The following is a 17,034-nucleotide window of genomic DNA, read 5'->3' as shown; positions in this document are numbered from 1 at the left end:
TGGGATGTGAAAAACACATTTGTGGTAACTATCGCTTTACGCGGAATTTATCTCTGTGAAACTTGACCTCTGTGTGAATTCACAAATCATTTGTCTTGTGAGCTAAACGTTGAGTAATTTGTATAGCTATGTTAATTAACAGGGTTGAAATATGCAGTGTGTCACTGTTTGTTTCATGTTATTGTTCAGTGAGTAGCACGGTGACATATATTAAAAAATAACCAAGATGTGACCATGAGTAATTACAGTTGTGGTCAGAGGTTTACATACAGCGACGTGAATGGCAATATTTGAGCTTTCAGTAATTTCTTTGAACTGTTCTTTTTCTGTGGCAGAATGATTGTACAGCATACAGCTTTAATTAAAAAAGCACTAGAATTTGGTGCACAAGTTTAAATTTTCTTTGGGTTTTCTGAAATCAACACGGTCAAATTTATATACGCTCACTTAGATTATTAATTCAGAGGTGCTGAGACTTCCAAAACGTCTCTTATCTTGCCAAGGCCGAGGTCTCTTAACTTCCTGTTAGTGATCATGATTGACTCCAGCTGGTAGCTTCTCTGTGCCTTCATAAAAAGGGTTTGTTTACAGCACTCACTGGATTGACCAACACACAGTAAAATGGGAAAGTCCAAGGAGCTCAGTGCAGATCTGAGAAAGAGGATCGCAGATATACACAACTCTGGAATGTCTCTTAGAGCCATTTCTAAACAACTGCAAATTCCAAGATGAGTTCAAACAATTGTATCCAAGTTATTGTGAGGTGTAGTTACTTTGCCAAGCCACTTTGCTTCAAGAAAACCCAAACTGTCACCCTCAGCTGAAAGGAAATTGGTTTGGATGGTCAGGAACAACCTGGGAACCACCATGGCACAGCCCTGCCATGAACTGGAAGCTGATGGATCGCTGTCTACAGTTCAGATCACCATGGACCAAGAGGCTGCTATCCAAGAAATAACCCCCTGCTTCAAAATTGACACCTTCAAGCTGAACTAAAGTTTGAAGCTGACCACACGGACAAAGAAAAAGCCTTCCGGAGGAAAGCTGTATGGTCAGATAAGACAAAGATTGAGTTGTTTGGCCACAATGACCACCATGTACAGAGGGGCACTGTACCAGCTGGCGGTGGTGGTAGGATCATCATGCTCTAGAGCTGTTTTGCTGCCAGTGGAACTGGTTCATTGCACAAAGTGGATGGAATAATGAAGAAGGAGGACGACCTCAGAATTCTTCAGCATAAACCATCAGAAACTTGAACACGACTTGGGAGTTACAACAGGACAATGAACCCAAACACGCATCAGAGCTGGTTGTGGAGGATAACGCAGGCGAACATTAAGCTTAAAACAAGTCCTGACTTCGACCCTATTGAAAATATATGGACCGGGCTTATAAGTCGAGTCCATGCCAAGAAAAAAAACCAAATTTAATTGAACTCTATCAATTCTACCATGAAGAGTCGTGAAATATCCAACCAGAATTCTGCCAGAAGCTTGTTCATGGTAAACAAAAATGTTTGGTCAAGGTGAATCTTGCGAAGAGACATTTTACCCAAATATTAGGTGTGCTGTATGTATATTTTTGACCCTGTATGTGTAATTTTGACCCTGTGTTGATTGATTTCAGAAAACCAAAAGAAAATTAAAACTTGTGCAGCAAATTCTAGTGTTTTTTTAATTAAAGCTGTATGCTGTACAATCATTCTGCCACAGAAAAAGAACAGTTCAAAGAAATTACTAAAAGCTCAAATCTCGCCATGACGTTCATATCCAAGATGACATTCATGTCACTGTATATAAACTTCTGACCACAACTGTACATTAGGCCACACGTTAGGTTTTTTTTTTTCTGACATCACAGTCCTTAGCGAACAAGTCAGTGGTGGTCATGGAGTATGGAGAGAAACGCAAAGAACAACTCCCAACTGTGTATCTTCTCACATAGATTAAGAAGATCGGCGGTGGAGGCTTTGGAGAGATCTATGAAGTCCTGGACCAGCTGAACCAGTGCAATGTGGCGCTTAAAGTGGAGTCGGCTCAGCAACCCAAACAGGTCTTAAAGATGGAAGTGGCTGTTCTAAAGAGGCTCCAGGGTAAGGGTACCAGTCTGACATCCACCAGATGGTATAAATTTTTTTGCTTAATTTACATGACCAGGGCGGCACGGTGGTGTAGTGGTTAGCGCTGTCGCCTCACAGCAAGAAGGTCCTGGGTTCGAGCCCCGGGGCTGGCGAGGGCCTTTCTGTGTGGAGTTTGCATGTTCTCCCCGTGTCCGCGTGGGTTTCCTCCGGGTGCTCCGGTTTCCCCCACAGTCCAAAGACATGCAGGTTAGGTTAACTGGTGACTCTAAATTGACCGTAGGTGTGAATGTGAGTGTGAATGGTTGTCTGTGTCTATGTGTCAGCCCTGTGATGACCTGGCGACTTGTCCAGGGTGTACCCCGCCTTTCGCCCATAGTCAGCTGGGATAGGCTCCAGCTTGCCTGCGACCCTGTAGAAGGATAAAGCGGCTAGAGATAATGAGATGAGATGAGATGAATTTACATGACCTGTACGGCTAGCGTAATCAAGGGATTAAAACAGAAACGGTTTCTGTTTTAGAGCGTAGATCAGTGAACTTTGCTGCTCACCAGACTTACAAAGTGTGTTTCTCAAATTTAGTGGGCTGTGTGTGTGTAATCATTTACCTTCAGAAGTGAAGGACCTGACTCCGGGACACAATAGTAGAGGAAAAGAGATGCCTTAGGTTCTGTAGCATCTTTGTAGCATATTGAAATAAACTACGTTGTCTAATGTTTGTACACAGGTAAGGAGCATGTCTGCCGCTTTGTCGGTTGTGGGCGTAATGACCGATTCAACTATGTGGTGATGGAGCTTCAGGTATGTTATGTTTTTTGATATTTTCTCACACACACCAAAAAAAAAAAAATCAGTGTTAATCTACCATTTAAAGTAACATAAGCTGGTGGTAAAAAAAAAAAAATTAAAGGAAAAAATAATTACACTTTGTGTGTATTAGAGGTGTAAAGGCCAATTTATGCTGACAACCCAGTCCTCGCAGATAGCGTCGCAGACAGTGTCTGCGTAGCCCCCCCCACCATCGCAGACGCTCTGCGCGCACCTCCCAAAAATTGTGACCACCGCAGAAGCCTCGCAGACAGCGTTGCAGACAAGAGGGCTCTGATTGGTCCACTCTACATCCACTGTACACGCACTTTCGCTTCCCTACTTTCCCGGTTTGTTTTGTTTTCACGACCGGCATTTTTAAAAACATGAGCGAAGATGGAGCAGCATGAAGAGCGGTTGATTGAGGAAGTACGTACATTTATACGACTCCAGTTCTAGTCGTTATTAAAAAAAAAGTTCTAGTCATTATAAGTAACCGGAGGATAAACACTCCACTAACCACACCCACCAACTACTCCTAGCGACTTCGCGCCCCCTTGCGTTGTGCCGGTGAATAACATCACGCACGCCTATTACTCCCCGCTCAACGATAAATTACAACTGTCTGCGAAAAGCTATCTGTGAAAGCCTTGTCGCAAGAGCATGCAGAAGCCTTAACGGTACATGGATTCGTATCGGACCGTTTCAGTACAGGTATGGTTCAGATGTGTACCGAATGCAGTCTTTAACAGTTGGCTTTTTTGCGTGCGGAACACGCTTCAAATCCGAGTTCCCACACCAACATATTAATTGGCGGATCGTACGTTTGTTAAGGCCGAATCCCATTTCACCCCTTGGACCAACCCCTTGGCCCTTCCCCTCCATTTTGCGCGTTCACGTGAAGGGGTAGGGGTATCCCAATCCCAGTTAATGCGGAGGGGTAGGGGAAGGGGTAGGGCTTCTGTACCCCTCCAAACGGAGATTTTCCTGGAGCTGACTCCGAACGAAGGGGTTTGAGTGATTTCCCACAATGCCATGCGGATTTCAGCGAGATTTCATGCGGATTTCAGAAAGATGGCGGTTCCCGCGGCGAAAGATTGTCATAAATGTATTTTCTCCATTATTTACGTGTTTTAAATTGTTATCCAGAGGAAACACGCCGCTTGATTCGCTTTCGAGCTGAGAATGAGCAGCGATTTCTGAAATCCAAGCTGCTGCTAAAAAGCTTTGGGAGTGAGTATTGTTTTCGGTTGCTTGACTGCGTACGTTTTGTTCTGTTATTCTCGCTTTTATTGTTTACATGAGTGTTCTGACACCTCATTCTGTCGGATGTGGTGCACGAAGCGCCAAAGATATCCCATTCAGTGGTGTTAGTTAACAAATCACACCCTGCCAGCAGAGATTTCTGCCTCTGGCTCTGACTGTAGCGGCTGGTCGCAGCCAATGACGCATTTGGTCGCATTTTGCTAACGTAAACGCTGACGGAGGTACGCGATGACGTATGTGATCGTTGAAGGGCTATCCCAATACGTAAGGGTTGAATTTCAAGCCCTATCCCTTGTAGCTCAGTTTCAAGGGGAAGGGCCAAGGGGAAGGGGGAGGGGTAGGGGTAGAAATTAGAATTGGGATTGGGCCTAAGTCTCCGCCTCACACTTCGAGCGCACTACACACACCGCCAAGTTAGCAAACATCATGGGTTCAAGAGCTTGAAGACCCGCCCTTATCATTAAAAGTAGACAGCCTTTCGATTTCATCAAATCGGTGAAATTTAGTTCCCTTTGAAATGTGGTCATTGTGAGATATAGTGAGAGTAAAAAGTATTTGATCCCTTGCTGATTTTGTTGGTTTGCCCACTAATAAAGACACGATCATTCTATACTTTTAATGGTAGATGTATTCTAACATGGAGAGACAGAATATCAAAATGAAAATCCAGAAAATAACTTTAAAGAATATATTTTAATTGATTTGTATTTCATTGAGGGAAATAAGTATTTGATCCCTCTAGCCAAAAGCACTTAATACTTGGTGGCAAAGCCTTTGTTTGCAAGCACAGCGGACAGACGTTTGTTGTAGTTAACCACAAGGTTAGCACACATATCAGGGGGAATTTTGGCCCACTCTTCTTTGCAGATCCTCTCTAAATCATTAAGGTTGGTGGGCTGTCGCTTGGCAACTCGGACCTTCAGCTCCCTCCATAGATTTTCGATTGGATTGAGGTCCGGAGACTGGCTGGGCCACTCCATGACCTTAATGTGGTTCTTCTTGAGCCACTCCTTTGTTGCCTTTGCTGTATGCTTCGGGTCGTTGTCATGTTGGAAGACCCAACCATGGCCCATTTTCAACTTCCTGGCAGAGGGGAGGAGGTTGTCCCTCAGGACTGCACGGTACATGGCTCCATCCATCTTGCCACTGATGCGGTGAAGTAGCCCTGTGCCCTTGGCAGAGAAACACCCCCAAAACATAATGCTTCCACCTCCATGCTTGACGGTGGGCACAGTGTTCCTGGGGTCATAGGCAGCATTTTTCTTCCTCCACGCATGACGAGTAGAGTTTAGGCCAAATAGTTCAATTTTGGTCTCGTCTGACCATAGAACCTTCTCCCAATCACTTTGTACATCTTTGAGGTGATCATTGGCATACTTTAGGCGGGCCTCCACATGTGCCTTCTTAAGCAGGGGTACCTTTCGGGCACTGCAGGATTTTAATCCATTGCGGCGCAAAGTGTTGCCAATTGTTTTCCTGGTGACTGTGGTCCCAGCTGCCTTGAGGTCATTCACTAACTCCCGCTGTGTGGTTGCAGGCCGATTTTCTCACAGTTCTCGTGATCATTGCCACCCCATGAGGTGAAATCTTCTGTGGAGCACCAGACCGAGGTCTATTGATGGTCATGTTATACTACTTCTTAAATTTTCTCACAATTGCACCAATGGTTGTTACTTTAATACCCAGCATCTTGCTAATGGTTTTTGTAGCCCATTCCAGATTTGTGCAGGTCAACAATCCTGTCTCTGAGGTCCTGAGAGAGTTCTTTGGTCTTACCCATGTTGGAGAGTTTGGAATTTGTCTGATTGTCTGATTCTGTGAACAGGTGTCTTTCATACAGGTGATTAGTTAGAACAGGCGTCTTCAATTCAGGTAACAAGTTGATTGGGAGCGTCTAACTGGTCTGTGAAAGCCAGAACTCCTAATGCATACTAGGGGATCAAATACTTATTTCCCTCAATGAAATACAAATCAATTAATATATATTCTTTAAAGTTATTTTCTGGATTTTCTTTTTGATATTCTGTCTCTCCATGTTAGAATACATCTACCGTTAAAAGTATAGAATGATCATGTCTTTATTAGTGGGCTAACCAGCAAAATCAGCAAGGGATCAAATACTTTTTACTCTCACTGTATCTTTATTTCTGCAATATCTAAAAAAAAAAACCAACAGGCCGTTCTGTGACTGGGAAGTTATTGAATTTGAGGGGATTAAAGCAAATAATGTGCATGAAATCGCTCACTTCGTGGAGTCAAGCAGACAGAGGAAGTCCGTGTGCGCACGCGTACGCTTACCTGAGCCACCGCCGTCGTCATCTTCATCTTTCAGGTTTTACTGCAGCTGGCATCCACAGTGTTGCATTACTGCCATCCACGGGTTTCCGTTTGAGCGTGCACTGACAGTTCCATCATTCTGTCGCTAAACGAACAGCTGATCACACCGAGGTGCTCGCTGAGCGCCGATATTTATTAGTTTGGTCCTGCGTTTCCTTTCCGTCGTATATAACATAACGTCTTTTCTTCTCGCTTTCTTTCCGTTACTGTTGTCGGTCTTTCACGTTTCATTCGCACACTCGCATCCTCCATTTTTCTCTCCTGTTACAAATTTGTATCCCACAATGCCTTGCGCAAACGGGGAAAGCCCACCACGTCATGCATGACATAGTATCTTGAATTGGGTCATGGTGAAGCAGGAAAAAATAGCGAAGAATTTAGGGCCACGTGGAAATGCATTTATTAATTGTTCTTTTAGGAAAAAAAGTAATAAAATCGGAAGTCTGTGATTTGAATTCGGTAGCTTTCTGTCCACTAAACAAAAATAATTTGGTGTCGGGGACTTTTTTTTTTTTTTAAATATGACCTAAGCGTGAAAAATCTGAAAGGCAGTCTACCTTTAAGGTCTCCTGTTTGGGAACACTTTTTGGTTTCCTGGTGAAATACAACGACGAAAGCACTGTGCCGACATCGTTCAGTAGTAATCTGGTATGCTTCTGGCAACACTTTGAACTTGAACGCTCGTATATTGTAATTGCCAGCTGCAGATCTGCCATTTCAGAGGACAGTGTGAACAGGTTAATTTTTCTGGGGGGAAGGAACCGTGAAAGCTGAATGAAACTGAACAGGGTTACAAGCTGGAACTGTTGATGCTGCACTTCAGTCAATATGGAAACGTTCATTTCATTTTAATTTATTTGAGAATCTTTTATTTATTGGAGAAGTTATCAGTGGTTTGCAGTAATACACTATTTTTATTCTGTTTTATTTTCATGTTTTTTTTCTTTTTAGTGTTTAATTTAAAATGTTAAGACAATTTTATAAATTGTTGGTGTTACCGAAAATTAACCAAACCCCGACTTCAAAACCGAGGTACGTACCGAACCGTGATTTTTGTGTACCGTTACACCCCTAGTGTGTATGTTTGTACGGTGGTGCTTGAAAGTTTGTGAACCCTTTAGAATTTTCTATATTTCTGCATAAATATGACCTAAAACATCATCAGATTTTCACTCAAGTCCTAAAAGTAGATAAAGAGAACCCAATTAAAGAAATGAGACAAAAATATTATACTTGGTCATTTATTTATTGAGGAAAATGATCCAATATTGCATATCTGTGAGTATGTGAACCTCTAGGGTTAGCAGTTAATTTGAAGGTGAAATTAGAGTCATGTGTTTTCAATCAATGGGATGACAATCAGGTGTGAGTGGGCACCCTGTTTTATTTAAAGAACAGGGATCTATCAAAGTCTGATCTTCACAACACGTTTGGCACGAACAAAGGAGATTTCTGAGGACCTCAGAAAAAGCATCATTGATGCCCGTCAGGCTGGAAAAGGTTACAAAACCATCTCTAAAGAGTTTGGACTCCACCAATCAACAGTCAGATAGATTGTGTGCAAATGGAGGAAATTCAAGACCATTGTTACCCTCCCCAGGAGTGGTCGACCAACAAAGATCACTCCAAGAGCAAGGCATGTAATAGTCAGCGAGGTCACAAAGGACCCCGAGGTAACTTCTAAGCAACTGAAGGCCTCTCTCACATTGGCTAATGTTCATGAGTCCACCATCAGGAGAACACTGAACAGCAATGGTGTGCATGGCAGGGTTGCAAGGAGAAAGCCACTGCTCTCCAAAAAGAACATTGCTGCTTGTCTGCAGTTTGCTAAAGATCTTTGAACAAGCCAGAAGGCTATTGGAAAAATGTTTTGTGGATGGATGAGACCAAAATAGAACTTTTTAAATGAGAAGCGTTATGTTTGGAGAAAGGAAAACATTGCGTTCCAGCATATCCCATCTGTGAAACATGGTGGTGGTAGTATCATGGTTTGGGCCTGTTTTGCTGCATCTGGGCCAGGACGGCTTGCCATCATTGATGGAACAATGAATTCTGAATTATACCAGCGAATTCTAAAGGAAAATGTCAGGACATCTGTCCATGAACTGAATCTCAAGAGAAGGTGGGTCATGCAGCAAGACAACGACCCTAAGCACACAAGTCGTTCTACCAAAGAATGGTTAAAGAAGAATAAAGTTAATGTTTTGGAATGGCCAAGTCAAAGTCCTGACCTTAATCCAATCGAAATGTTGTGGAAGGACCTGAAGCGAGCAGTTCATGTGAGGAAACCCACCAACATCCCAGAGTTGAAGCTGTTCTGTACAGAGGAACGGGCTAAAATTCCTCCAAGCCGGTGTGCAGGACTGATCAACAGTTACCGCAAACGTTTAGTTGCAGTTATTGCTGCACAAGGGGGTCACACCAGATACTGAAAGCCAAGGGTCACATACTTTTGCCACTCACAGATATGTAATATTGGATCATTTTCCTCAATAAATAAATGACCAAGTATAATATTTTTGTCTCATTTGTTTAACTGGGTTCTCTTTATCTACTTTTAGGACTTGTGTGAAAATCTGATGTTGTTTTAGGTCATATTTATGCCTAAATATAGGCAATTCTAAAGGGTTCACAAACTTTCAATCACCACTGTATGGTATACAAAAAAACAAACGGGGAAACACACAATTCTTCTTTCTGAGAAAGATATTGTGAAAAAAATCTCTTACATTGTCATTATTCATCACATTGTGTTGTGTGCTGAGCCCCCAAAAAGTAGGCGTATCAGACGGTCGCTGGCCGTGCTGTGAAAATTGTGCATGCAGACGCTCATCTAAGTTCCCAAACCTGATTAACTCTTGAATATTTTCTATCATTAAAAAGCTTATACTTTCTGCTTTTCAAGGAAATGTATCTGGTTAAGATCTGTTCAGTATTTTGGGAGTAATGTCAGGTTGAAGTTGGTACAACAGAGTAAAAACTCTGCTCGCATGACGTAAGAGGTCAGGCTCTCTCTCTTCTGATCGATTTCCCACTGAATTACTTGTGAATATCAGTCAGATAACTTTTAAAGGGTTGTTCTTTCACTCTCACTGTTTCTGATGAAGGATTGAGCAAAAATTTTCCGTCAGCTACACTGTAAAAAAAAAAAAGAATAGTTGAGAATACTTGAAATTTCAAGGCAACCGTCTGCATTAAGAATTTAATGTTTTGCCAACGATGTGCCCATGATAATCCAAACTATGATAACACGGTTATCTTTATTAAGAATTCTTAATTAAGTCAATTTTCAATTCCTCATTCTGCCAACATAGATTTCTCTTTTTGCTGAACAGTGGCATTCACTGTAGTACAAAAAGGCAATTGAGGTTATCACAATTTATCATTAAACTATACATGCCTTTTTTCATTGTTCTACACAATTACAAAACTTCACACTTTTTTAAAAACTTTATTTCAATAAGCACTTTTGAACAAAGTAAAGTATTTGTATAATTACAGCGCATGCCCCCTGAGTTCAGTCTATTTTCCGTCTTTTTAAGCATGAATAGGCTACATGGGGTTTCATTTCTTTAATCAAAACATGGCCCTTCAGTACTTGAACTTGGTTTCACAGGCCAAGCTACAGTGCAATAATAAGTGCACTTGTAATTGGGGCGTCTGTTCATTCTAATCTAGCTGCTCTGAAACACAAGCTACATCCATGTCAAAACATTCATGTTTAAGGGGGGGACATGGCCCTTCTAACTGTTAAGATGCAGATTGACTTAGGCTACATCCACACGACAACGGCAAGGAGATGTTATTAAAAAAATATCGCGTCCACATGGGCAACGGATCAGTAAAATATCAGGTCCATATGGCAACGCAACGCTTGCTGAAAACGATGCAATACACATGCCACACCTCTAGGTGCGCTGTAAGACGGTCCCATCGGAGACACCAGGACAATAGAAGAAGTAAGGACGCATGCGCATAAACTATTATGCGCAAGACTTCATATTAGCCACAAAGTCAGGAAAATCTGTTTGTAAAGTTACGTTATAATGACCAAATACAATGAAAAGTATTTTTCCAGTCTCACCTGTGAAAGGTAATCCCATGTGATCTCGTTTGGACGGTAAACCTGTTGGTACAGTTAAACACAGCACATGAATGAGGCATCTTTATTCTCCGCTTTGCCCCATCCAATATGGCGGCGAGGATGACGTATGATTCTACGCGGAAGGCGGCGTCTTTAATGGTCAGGAATAAATTGAATGCTACACGTTGATGGATTAATTTGTTCTTCTACGCCCTTTTTGAGGAATGTATTGTAGGACTTAAACCAACATCTGAAGAGGTGAGATCGCTCCTTTTTTTCCCTATTTTTGCTGGCGGGATTGACTCTGCCCTAAGGGCAGAGTCTCTCTCTCTCTCTCTCTCTCACTTTGCACCATTACACAATAAATATTCACAGTGAAAATATTTTGTAAGCACGTTTCATGAACCAAGTTATAGGATTTGTTGACAACTCGCATCGAGTTCGTTACACTTCTACCCGGCGTGAAGCACTGACAGTCATGTGGTTGTGACGTCATCGTAAACAAATCCGTTCTACTCATCCAGACGACTTCGCAACGGCGCCGTTGCCAGATCTTTCCACTCTGGAACCCGTTCTCAAAAGATTTTGTTTTGGGGCACCCAAAACGCCGGTGCCGTGTGGACGCCAGGCCGAAACGATAAACAATTTTATCAGATTCACCTGTATCCGTTGCCGTGTGGACAGGGCCTTAGAACATGACCCTGCACAGCCTAAATACACACTGGCTGGTTCAGAACATGGGCCTACACAACTTCAACCGGAGAGAGAACGACATTGCCCAGCCCTTGCATTTGGGAGAGGAAACCCTGTGTCTTGGTCATTAAGAGCATGCGCTGAATTATGGCAATTACCTGTGGCAATTATGTATTTTCAATTCAGATTATTCACTGTTGTATATTTACACATCATTTGAGGTGCACCCTATCAGTCTGATGTGGATTTTTCTGTTCGTTAATAATTATTCATGTTTTCTTGTCCATTCAGTTGTGAATACGGAATTACTTGAACAAAGCGTAATTCTATTTTTTACAGTGTAGTTTTGATGATGTGCTTCACGGGAGACTTTGAAGTGAGTTTTCATAGCTTTACCTACTTATTTTTTTTTCCCCAAATCAAACTGATTCATGTAAATAAATAACTATTTTAGAATATAACTGTAGTTGTTTTGATAAAAAATATTGAGATTTTTAGCAGTCGGAATGAGATTTTAAAAAACCGGAAGTCAGAAACGCGAGCGTCGATTTCAGTTCAGTTAAATGGAATTGTTTATTGGATGTGGATCAGACAGGTTTTTCGAGCCTTGAAAGCTATGAATATTATCACTTATATTCTTTCATATAAACACTAGTAGGGCCTACTTTTGAGAAATACAAAGGCCTACAGAGCACAAAGAGGGGATTAGAAATACTTTTTTTTTTACTGAGTGTACTGATTTAACAATTTATTTTTTTTTTTACCAAATTAGCGTAATTGTTTTTTACTAATTTTTCAGACTTTGTATTCAGTATCCAACCATCTCTGTGCTGCCAATTTCCATGTAAATATCTTGAAAATTAAAAAGTTATTAGGGCTATTATTAAAAAATGTTCTGTTTCCGGTCCACCGGCTGGGTGAGTGCCGTTTGTGCGGTTGAAATTTTTTTTTTTTCGGGTTCGTAAATCTAAAATCGAACTTGACATTTACGCATTCCCAGGGCTTTCCACTAAGGCTCATACTAGCCAGCCATGACAAATAAGTAGCCAGCCGGGGGGGAGTAAACACAAAATAAACTCCTGTGCATGCAGTTCCCAGGATTAAATGTATTTTCCACAGACCATTTATTTATTCACTTTACTCAAATACAAAGTAAAATGGCAGTAAATCTTCTTTCTTTTCTTGCGTATTGCATCATGAGGCGTTCCTGGCTTGTAAATCTCTTATTTTCGGTGCATGACACATTCACGCAGCTGAGTATGCTATGAATTAACAACGACAACGGTCTGCAGTGGGGCTACACAATTACACACTCAGCGAACATTTCTCCATTTGTGTATGAAAATACACTCCAACCACTCCGTTTGGGTTCATTTACAACCAACGGTGTCTTTTGATGCCAGCATGCAATTGAACGAGAGAAGACTGGTTTACCGGAGACAAAATAAGCGTCATCTCTGCTTCTGTTCCCTCCGACACACTACTGCCTCCGCCGAGTGCGCGCACACTCTGAACTGAATCAGCTCTGCGCATGCGCCGTGTGGCACAAAAAAATGGCAGCCACCATGAAGGAAGGCGATCCGGAGTTTTCAAACATTTGCTTAAGTGTGAAATCGCAAAATGGTATTCTAGCGAACAACAAAATAGTAAAGATTCAGAAAAACAAATCATTCAGTGATCATTTTAATAGTGTAATTTCATCCGAACTAGGCCTAACGCTCGATTTAGAACTACAAAAAGTCCGTGTGTCGGACAGTTTAAGTACCTTTGTAAAAGTTTTGCAAATGTTGCAGTCAGCATTTAAAATGCTAACTTAAAGTTTTTGTACAAGTTTCAGTTGATTAAACTGTCATATTTTATTAAATGTGTCTGCTTTTGTAATAAAAAAGTACTGAAAGAAAAAGCAAACACAGCATTGCGATTTCTTATCCATCCGTGTATATATATATATATCATCTCATTATCTCTAGCCGCTTTATCCTTCTACAGGGTCGCAGGCAAGCTGGAGCCTATCCCAGCTGACTATGGGCGAAAGGCGGGGTACACCCTGGACAAGTCGCCAGGTCATCACAGGGCTGACACATAGACACAGACAACCATTCACATTCACACCTACGCTCAATTTAGAGTCACCAATTAACCTAACCTGCATGTCTTTGGACTGTGGGGGAAACCGGATCACCCGGAGGAAACCCACGCGGACACGGGGAGAACATGCACAGAAAGATCACACAGAAAGGCCCTTGCCGGCCCCGGGGCTCGAACCCAGGACCTTCTTGCTGTGAGGCGACAGCGCTAACCACCACACCACCGTGCCGCCCACTATATATATATATATATATATATATATATATATATATATATATATATAAAAAAAAAAAATCCCTCCCTCCCGACTGAAAATTTTTTTGCTTACCCGGTGGACAGGAAACGGATTTTTTTTTAAGGATGGCCTAAGGAAAAAACATTTGATCTCATTGGTTAATGAGGCCAGTTTTGGACCATGTGATCCTCATACAGAATACGTCAGTTTTCTAAAAATTAACCCGTTTCTTCAGTCTTTGATTTGTAATATCTCAATAACGGATAAACAGTGAGGTAACCATGACCCCATGACTAACTGCAAGACCATAAGTATGATGTCGAAGAGAAAACAGATCGTGTTTGTTGGAGTTGATAACCCGCTGACTGATATCCAGTGATGGGAATAACGGCGTTAGAAATAACGGCGTTACTAACGGCGTTACTTTTTTTAGTAACGAGTAATCTAACTAATTACTTTTTACATCGTTATAACGCCGTTCCCGTTACTTACAATAAAATACTATGCGTTACTTTATTAAAGCTGTTCTCATCTGGCACGCTGCTCGCTCAGCCTTTCTTTACTCTGCTTTAGTGTGGGGCGGGGAGACGCGAGACAACGGCACAGTAAGCCAATCAGAGTAGATTTGGACAACAGACGTAGGTAGGCCACGCCTACTGCACTACTGCGCGCTCTTTCAATCGGAAGACACAGCGATGGCGAGTGGTCAGCCCAGCACTGCGCTTTCACACTGGAAATACAGCCATTACTTTTCATTACTTGAAATAAAAGGCAAGAGTGTTTACGTGCAATGCACATTATGTCGAGGAACAAAGCGTTTGTCCTCGTCAGTGGCCAGTAATTAGTAACATAATTTTAATAACTACAAAAATATATTACATTTGATAGATGTCTTATCTCACACTGTCCCACAAAAATATTAATATAGTGTAGATAACATTACTAATTGGTTCTGTTAAGTGTCCATTTCAGTCATTAAACACATTTAACATTCACTTTTATTATGATTACACTAATTGAATTTGATTTTTTTGAGGGGGAACAAAATGTAACGGAATAATTACTTTCCCTGGTAATTAGTTACTTTTATGACAAAGTAACTCCGTTACTAACTCAGTTACTTTTTGGGAAAAGTAACTAGTAACTATAACTAATTACTTTTTGAAAGTAACGTGCCCAACACTGCTGATATCTGATCACAGGGAAGGAACTTGGCTGACCTTCGGCGCACTATGAGCCACAGTACGTTCTCGGTGTCCACCACACTCCGGCTTGGCCGACAGATTCTCCAGGCTATCGAGAGCATCCACTCAGTGGGCTTCCTGCACAGAGACATCAAGCCAGTGAGCAGTCACAGCAGGCTTCACATGCCAGTTTCATTTCACTATAACCTGCAGACACACATTTTTTAATCCTGCACAGTGAAGACTTTTGATCTCATAACAGTTCTCCGACTGAAACAGTGCTCAATGATGTTGAAACTGCTCTAGGCCTAACAATGCTGGAATTATAAATACATTAATAGTCGAGCATGCCATCTCGTACTTTATGGTTTGATAAATCTTCAGAGCTTTTATTGTCCTTTCTAGTCCAACTTTGCCATGGGGCGACTGACAAGTACTTGCCGAACTTGCTACATGCTCGACTTCGGTTTGGCACGTCAGTTTACAAACTCCTGTCAAGAAGTCCGTCCGGTAAGTGATCATGACATTTTTATTTTTTTCAAACCTACAGTATGTTTATCGCCTTTAATACCACAGCAGTGTTGAATCCTCAATTCTCACTGGCCCGAAGCAGCTCTGATAGTAGTGCAGCTACAAATAACAGGCTTGTTCTTATGCCGTATCGTTTCTATAGTAACAGCTCATGGTGGACACTCTGTATAATCATCGATATGGTGAAGTTTTCTGTAAGGAGGTGTTTAACATTTATGGAAGGAGTCTCCAGTGTCAGTGCTTTGTAACACAAAGTTTTCCACCACATGAAAATTTTCATAACACAATAATGGCTGTGGTGTAAGTGGAATAAAACACTTCGGAACATGCTGTTATTTTAACAACTATTCTCCGACGGTGACGTTAATATCGGTGAATAATAACAGAGATGAAGTTGAGGTTATTATTTAAATAATATTGGCTGGCGTTGAGTGGTATATCAGATACAGTGCTCGGCGTAAATAAGTACACCCTCTTTGAAAAGTAACAATTTAAACAATATCTCGATGAACACAAACAATTTCCAAAATGTTGAAAAGACAGAGTTTAATATAACATCTGTTTAAAGGACCCATGGCATGGTGGTTTGTTGATGCTTTAAACGGGCTCGTGGAGGTTTCCGGATGTTATATCCGCAGCCTTTCTCGAAATGAACCCTCGGCACGTAGATATAGCCTCCTGGGAGAAAGCCCCATTTCAGCGCTTTTCCCAGTGCGTCGTTTTGCTAATGAGAAGCAGGAGGCGGGGAAGGGTAGAGGGTGGGGGCGGGTCTTATCATTAATATTCATGACATGTAAACGTGTTACCTCTGATTGGCTAACAGCACTGTGACGCTACCTCCAGTGGGTCAGAACAAGCGCATGTGGGTGTCTTACTATGGCGAGAGAGAAGGAACAAACCGCGAAGGGAAAAATACCGCGCGCTGACGTCATTAAGGTGCGACGCGAGGAAATAAAATAAATTCAACAAATGTTTGGGTTTTTACTGAACAAACAAACAAATAAAATGAACGAGTGACTTAAAAAAAGAATGTGGGTGTCTTTGTAAAAACTGTTTTGATTGGCTATTATAACAGAGCATGCTGCATGCTTTTTGGTTTTGTAGCGCAGAGTACCTGGCTAACTGCAGGAAGCGGTTAGCTGCACAGCTAATGTAGCCATTGCAAGGCTAACGTGGCACCGATTTTAAAACACGGCAAAACGACTTAACAGTTGTACACTTACTTGTTCGGTGTTTGTGGCTGATGCGGCAGGGATGCTTGGTACGGACCCAGGCTTCAGTGACGGTTGATGTGCAAAACCTGCCCTGTACTGTCCCAAGTTGTGGAAACATTCATCAGAAAAAAAATGCTTCCGACAAACATACACCATCTTAGGTAGACTCGACGGCATATTATTGAAGTAAATAAAATTAAGCCACTGCGTCTTCAGGGGCTCTCCCGTCGGCAGTAAAAACAGACTCTTTTCTGTGTTGTCACATCCATGTACAGCGCAATTTCCATGTTTCGCTCGCTTAGGTGATGCCATGTTGTTGTGTCCTCCCTCTGTGGTCTCCTCATTACAACTGGGCGGGCAATCCATACAGTGGGTGGGAATCCAGAGGGGGGGCGTGGGGATAATCTCCCTTGCTGACGTAGTAAAGGGAAGAGTTTATCAACGCGCCGTTTTGACGCGCCATTCTCAAATGTTGGGCATAGTTTGGTTTACACATTATGAAATTTCTAGCCACTGGG

The 17,034-nt window shown here is 41.9% G+C and overlaps 1 protein-coding gene across 2 annotated transcripts in view; it reads left to right on the top strand.

Moving 5' to 3' along the window:
- Positions 1-17,034, top strand: part of ttbk2b (tau tubulin kinase 2b) — an 80,554-nt gene that overhangs the window by 29,349 nt on the left and 34,171 nt on the right. The window contains exons 3-6 of one of the 2 annotated variants that reach the window (XM_060916361.1): positions 1,945-2,092; positions 2,805-2,878; positions 14,790-14,930; positions 15,177-15,281. In XM_060916361.1, the coding sequence (XP_060772344.1) occupies positions 1,945-2,092; positions 2,805-2,878; positions 14,790-14,930; positions 15,177-15,281 (468 nt within the window). The remainder of the gene's footprint in view (positions 1-1,944; positions 2,093-2,804; positions 2,879-14,789; positions 14,931-15,176; positions 15,282-17,034) is intronic. The other variant, XM_060916362.1, reaches the window with a different exon arrangement.

This window comes from Neoarius graeffei, chromosome 3 (assembly GCF_027579695.1).
Source record: "Neoarius graeffei isolate fNeoGra1 chromosome 3, fNeoGra1.pri, whole genome shotgun sequence".
Classification (NCBI taxonomy): Eukaryota; Metazoa; Chordata; class Actinopteri; order Siluriformes; family Ariidae; genus Neoarius; species Neoarius graeffei.
Note: the sequence above shows the minus strand (reverse complement) of the source record. Positions and strands in the feature narration are given on the sequence as shown.